At 46.4% G+C, this 4,644-nt stretch overlaps 2 protein-coding genes across 3 annotated transcripts; one reads left to right on the top strand and one right to left on the bottom strand.

The window, feature by feature from the left end:
* Nucleotides 1-6: 6 nt before the first annotated feature.
* On the top strand, nt 7-2,056 carry IFT20 (intraflagellar transport 20). Of its 2 annotated transcripts, none has more exons than XM_019621963.2 (4): nt 7-214; nt 322-407; nt 1,192-1,295; nt 1,623-2,056. In XM_019621963.2, exons 1-4 carry the CDS (start codon nt 13-15, stop codon nt 1,702-1,704), a joined length of 474 nt encoding a protein of 157 aa, XP_019477508.1. In that variant the 5' UTR covers nt 7-12; the 3' UTR covers nt 1,705-2,056. The 2 variants fall into 2 exon arrangements, with proteins under 2 accessions (XP_019477508.1, XP_010720271.1); XM_010721969.3 differs by having other exon boundaries at nt 7-139; nt 1,623-2,051.
* A 243-nt stretch (nt 2,057-2,299) lies between these two features.
* TMEM97 (transmembrane protein 97) lies at nt 2,300-4,558 on the bottom strand. The gene is made up of 2 exons (XM_003211874.4): nt 3,960-4,558; nt 2,300-3,452 (listed from the first exon to the last, which is right to left on the bottom strand). The coding sequence occupies exons 1-2, from the start codon at nt 4,144-4,146 to the stop codon at nt 3,202-3,204; spliced, it is 438 nt and encodes a 145-aa protein (XP_003211922.1). The 5' UTR covers nt 4,147-4,558; the 3' UTR covers nt 2,300-3,201.
* Between the last annotated feature and the right edge of the window lie 86 nt (nt 4,559-4,644).

Genomic DNA, 4,644 nt, shown 5'->3' with positions numbered 1-4,644 from the left:
TCCTGCGGGGCGATGGCGCAGGCGGCGTTGGGCTCGGCGGGGCTGCACTTCGATGAGCTGAACAAGCTGCGCGTCCTCGATCCTGACGTGGCCCAGCAAACGGCGCAGCTCCGCGAGGAGTGCAAGGCCTTCGTGGACAGTGAGTGCTGCGCGCCGGGCCGGGCCGAGGGGCGCTCCGCTTCCATCCGCGTAGCGCTGACGGCCCCGAACGCGCGTGAGCACTGCGCGGCCCGGGGGCAGAGCGGCGCCTCCCTGTCATTGCGGGAGCGTTCGTCTCCTGTGGTGGTGTTTTGGGTGCTACGTGACTGTTTTTCTTTTCAGAAATAGTAGAATTTCAAAAAACAGTGGGTAGCTTAATCGAGCTCGTTGACCAGCTGGCCAAAGCTGCCGAGAGCGAGAAGATGAAGGTACCGTGCCGTTACGGGCTGTCCTGCCTGCCGCCCCGCGCGGTGTGTTTGTGAAAAGCCTCCCGTCCCGTTCTGTCACAGCGCGGCGGCTGTCAGCATCCTAGGGGCATTCCTGCGGCCCCACCTGTCTGTCCTGTGGGAGCACGAGGCTCTGCATAACTGATACTAACAGCTGGGATATTTTGAGCACTCCGTGCCATGCAACTCCTGCATTTAACAACCCTGCTGCTGTCGCTTATCTGTCTTGCTCCACTTGCTCGTGGAGAGAAAACATCTCTCCGGTCACACCTCCTAGTAAGGCACAGTTCTCAAGAGACACGATGGGCTCTGTGAGGAGGAGAGGGCTATCCAATAAAAACCTCTGTAACTACCTCTGAAACGTGTACTTCTGCATGTCACCAAGTGTTCTTTACTTTATCACTTTATTATGGAATTGGAAATGAATTTTCAGCACCATAGTAGATTACTTTTTTCTTATTTGTTCTGTGGGAGAAGTTCCGGAGCCTGTCTGTTGGTAGTCAGTCACCAGCGGTCAGGTTGCATTTCCAAAGAAGCTGGTGACTTTTATTTCAGGCTGTTAAGAATATCTGAGGCTGGAAGGAAGCCTCAAATGCCTAAACCTGCCCAGCCTCTACAGGAACTGTGCTTGCTCCGCAGCCCATTCAGCAGAACGATATCCCCTTTTGCTGTTAGCATGGCTGAAACATTTTAATCGCGACCTGCTGGTAGTGAAAGGGATTAAAAATTCCTGTACAGCTCCATCACCAAACGTCTGTTTTGACAGGCCATTGGTGCACGAAATTTGCTGAAGTCTATAGCAAAGCAAAGAGAAGCACAGGAGCAGCAACTTCAGGCTTTAATAGCTGAGAAAAAGATGCAACTGGAAAGGTGAGCTTTCTATTAAATACTTTTGGGGTGCTGATGTAAGAGTTGGAAAAGGAAGACGTAGCATATGAGAGAAACACTTTCTCAGAAGGATCATTTCTAATAGCTTTGTGGCTAACTGAATAGAGGCAATGTGAGATCATGCACTTGTGGAAATTAAAACTGTAACAGTGCCAGGTAGCTGACTTTTAAAGGCACTTTAGAACTGCAGTATCTAATTCATGTAACTGTTGCTTTAAAAAGGACACACACATAGCATAAGGTTCCTTCTCAGACCAGTGAGCACTGTACTAAGTCATCAGCTGGTAACCTATTTTCTTTGTCTTTCAGATACCGAATAGAATATGAGACTCTGTGTAAAATTGAAGCGGACCAGAATGAATTCATTGACCAATTCATTTTTCAGAAATAGAAGACTTTAAGATAAAGACTAACTTGGAAATATGAGCATTCCAGAATCTTGAGAATTCCAGAAATATGCAATTTTTCACTGTGTACGAATGAATATAGATGGTTTGTGCAAATAAAAGTGTATTTTAATGCAGTGTGAATTACACTAAAAGTGGCAATAAGGAGGGCTTTCTAACAGATGTAAGACTGTTCTGTCCTTTGATTTTTATAAAAGCTTTGTACAGTCAGTAGTTCAAATTCAAATTGTAGTTGAATTAATACTACTGTTCCTATGTTAATGTCTCTCACCTTTTGAAATGTGCAGCTCTTTCAAAGAAATAAGGAAATAAACTATTGTTTTTCAACTTCTTGGATATACCAGAATTAGTTTCTTCTGTTGGGTTACTGGAGAGCTTGTTTGCGACTCCCTGAAACTGAATGCCTGTGATCTAAAATCAAGTCTTGAGTTGGAATGGCAATAGATGAATTTTATGTCTGTCTTTAGGCAACCAAATATGAAAATGTTGGCCTTTTCAAAGCTTGTGGAAGGTTTAAATTATACACCAGTAAAGTCCTGAAATAATAAGGCAGTGACTGAAAAAGCCTGCTCAGTGGCCTGTAATTTTACACAAGTCTTCATGTTTTATTCTTACAGATCAAACTGAGAAAGTCTGCCAGCAGTTGGTTTTATTTTCTATGACTTCAAAGTATAACACAATTATTTTTCTTTATCTAAGCTCCCACAGATTATATTGGTTTTAATTATTCCTTTCAGAAATTAAATGCAATTTGGATGCAGTTATTTATTTTCACACTAGAAGTTAATTCATGGAAAAGTTTACAAATCCTTGTTTACAGCTACTAAAGTACTTGAAGAAATGCAGGAGGAATTGCCAAGCAAAAGAAAGCATTCAGAAATCCAGATTTTGGCACATTTACCACTGACCAGGCATTTGCAAGTAATCAAAATTGGAACAGAGAAAAATAAGGTGACATTTTAGATGAAAAGATGAGGAATTTAAGAATTGTTACATGATCTGAAATGTTTCAAAAGTAGCTGAGAAAAAGATTTTAGCTTTGCAAATTTGTATGTAATCAGTTAAGGATTTTATAGAATATGTTATTGGAAGACAAATTTCAACCTGAAGTAACCTTGGAGAAAGGAAAGTTGAAGGAAAAGCATGGGCTGGAGTTTCCAGCCTCCATCACACAGTTATGCATTTAATGGTTGGAAGTTCATTTTCCTAACACAGAAGTACCACAAAAAATTGACAGTGGGAAGGGAGCTGCCAGGTCCCTTAAGCTACAGATACCCAGGTACCACCTGGAACTGCCAACACAGGCTTCTGCCAAACCTATTTCTAATGGAAGGGCTGTGAACAAAAACCAATTCAAACTTTCCTTGCAGGAATCTGACGCTTGGTAACAGGAATTGCAGCCAGCATCACTGCTTGCGTTTGTCAACAGAGGACTGGATCAAAACTAATGGGGAAGTTGTGCTTACACCTTTTGCAGCAGACTACTTCCTTTTCCTTTTCTCCACCTGGTTGTACTGGGGGCTGTACAGCATGGTAAAAAGAATCAGAAGTGGTATCAGCAAGTACGGTGCATATATAGATAACAGAATGAGGCGCTCGCGCAGTGTCTGAGGACCCCGATGCTCTGACGTTGAGAAATCATGGAACAGGATGTGAGCCAGGATAGCAAACAACGTTGTAGCTACATGGGTGGAGTATATAATCGCAGGAGTCCTTATCCATTTGCAGCCACCTGGGTAGAAGCAGCAAGGAAGCAATATTCAGGCAGTTGGAATCAAACAGAATGCAGTCACTTGTAAATTAACAACATCAGCTGTGCGTCTATCACAGCAGGAGCCACAGGGCATCACAGGTAGCAGAAATGAAGAGCTTATAGCAACGCATGGAATAATCCAACTTTGTGGAAACTTGGAATGATGCTGCAATTGTTCAGGGTTTTAAAGCGATAAAATAAGCGCACAGCTTAACCCAGAGCTTCATCAGTGCTGGAGCTAACTAGATGTCAGTCGCTGATGCTGGTTACACATAAGTGAGCGCAGCTGAAGAGGGTGCATGAATCACCCTTCTGATTTCTGACAGGGCTCACTGTGCTGCATTCTCAGGCAAAACCTGCCATGAAAACAGCACTCTGCGCTGTGCCCCTTCACTGCTTAGGGCTGATGGATAAACCACCTCTGTACAGAACGCGCCGTGCAGAAACGCTGCACAGGACACGTTTTCACACGTCGTTCACACCAACCTTTTAAGAAGGCGTACGCTGCAACGGGAAAGAACGGCAGCTGTAAGAAGGCTTCGCAATATATGAACGCCTTGAACCACTCCGGGGGGTGCAGCATCAGGGGGTCCCGGAAGGCGGTGGCGTACCAGTGCAGCAGCTCCGTCAGCTGCGGAGAAACAGCAAAGCCGCGCGTTAACAGAGCGAGCATCGCCCGCAAAGGGGCGAACCGCGGCCCTGCCGTGCTGTTGGGATGCAGCCGTCACTGCAGGGATAGACTCGATTCTAGCTTAGCGGGCTGCAACGCGTTTCCGTGACAGAAATGTAAATTCCAGCACGGCTTTTAGTTGGACTTTGAACAGAGATACGTGTCGAGATCTGCAAGTTAACTATTAATTAAAAATGGCTTCCCTAATGGCACGGCTTGCAGATGGCAGAAAACTCAGATGGCTCATTAGACGCGAAGCCCAGCGCCGAGCCGCGGGTCTCAGCCCGGCGGCCAGAGCTGAGCTCTTCCGTTCATCCTCTCCTTTCGCTGGTTCCGTCAAGCCAGCCGCCCTCCAGGCTCTCGTTCCGGACGCGGCCGACCGGAGATGCGCAGCCACCCGCCCGGCTCCCCGCCGCTCCTCCATCGGCCGGCAGCGCCGACCCCCGTCCCCAAAGACCGCGCGGACTGGAAGCGCGGCGCCGCCGTCCGGCGTCATTTCGA

This window comes from Meleagris gallopavo, chromosome 21 (assembly GCF_000146605.3).
Source record: "Meleagris gallopavo isolate NT-WF06-2002-E0010 breed Aviagen turkey brand Nicholas breeding stock chromosome 21, Turkey_5.1, whole genome shotgun sequence".
NCBI classification, from domain to species: domain Eukaryota; kingdom Metazoa; phylum Chordata; class Aves; order Galliformes; family Phasianidae; genus Meleagris; species Meleagris gallopavo.
This window is presented reverse-complemented; position numbering and strand designations above follow the sequence as displayed.

Excerpts from the sequence above, each read along its gene's own strand:
- IFT20 (XM_019621963.2), top strand. The coding sequence starts at position 13 with ATGGCGCAGGCGGCGTTGGGCTCGGCGGGGCTGCACTTCGATGAGCTG. Across the intron at positions 215-321 it reads GCTGACGGCCCCGAACGCGC|AAATAGTAGAATTTCAAAAA; the intron begins GTGAGCACTGCG and ends TTTTCTTTTCAG. Across the intron at positions 408-1,191 it reads CCGAGAGCGAGAAGATGAAG|GCCATTGGTGCACGAAATTT; the intron begins GTACCGTGCCGT and ends CTGTTTTGACAG.
- TMEM97 (XM_003211874.4), bottom strand. The coding sequence starts at position 4,146 with ATGCTCGCTCTGTTAACGCGCGGCTTTGCTGTTTCTCCGCAGCTGACG. Across the intron at positions 3,453-3,959 it reads AGCGTACGCCTTCTTAAAAG|GTGGCTGCAAATGGATAAGG; the intron begins GTTGGTGTGAAC and ends GCTTCTACCCAG.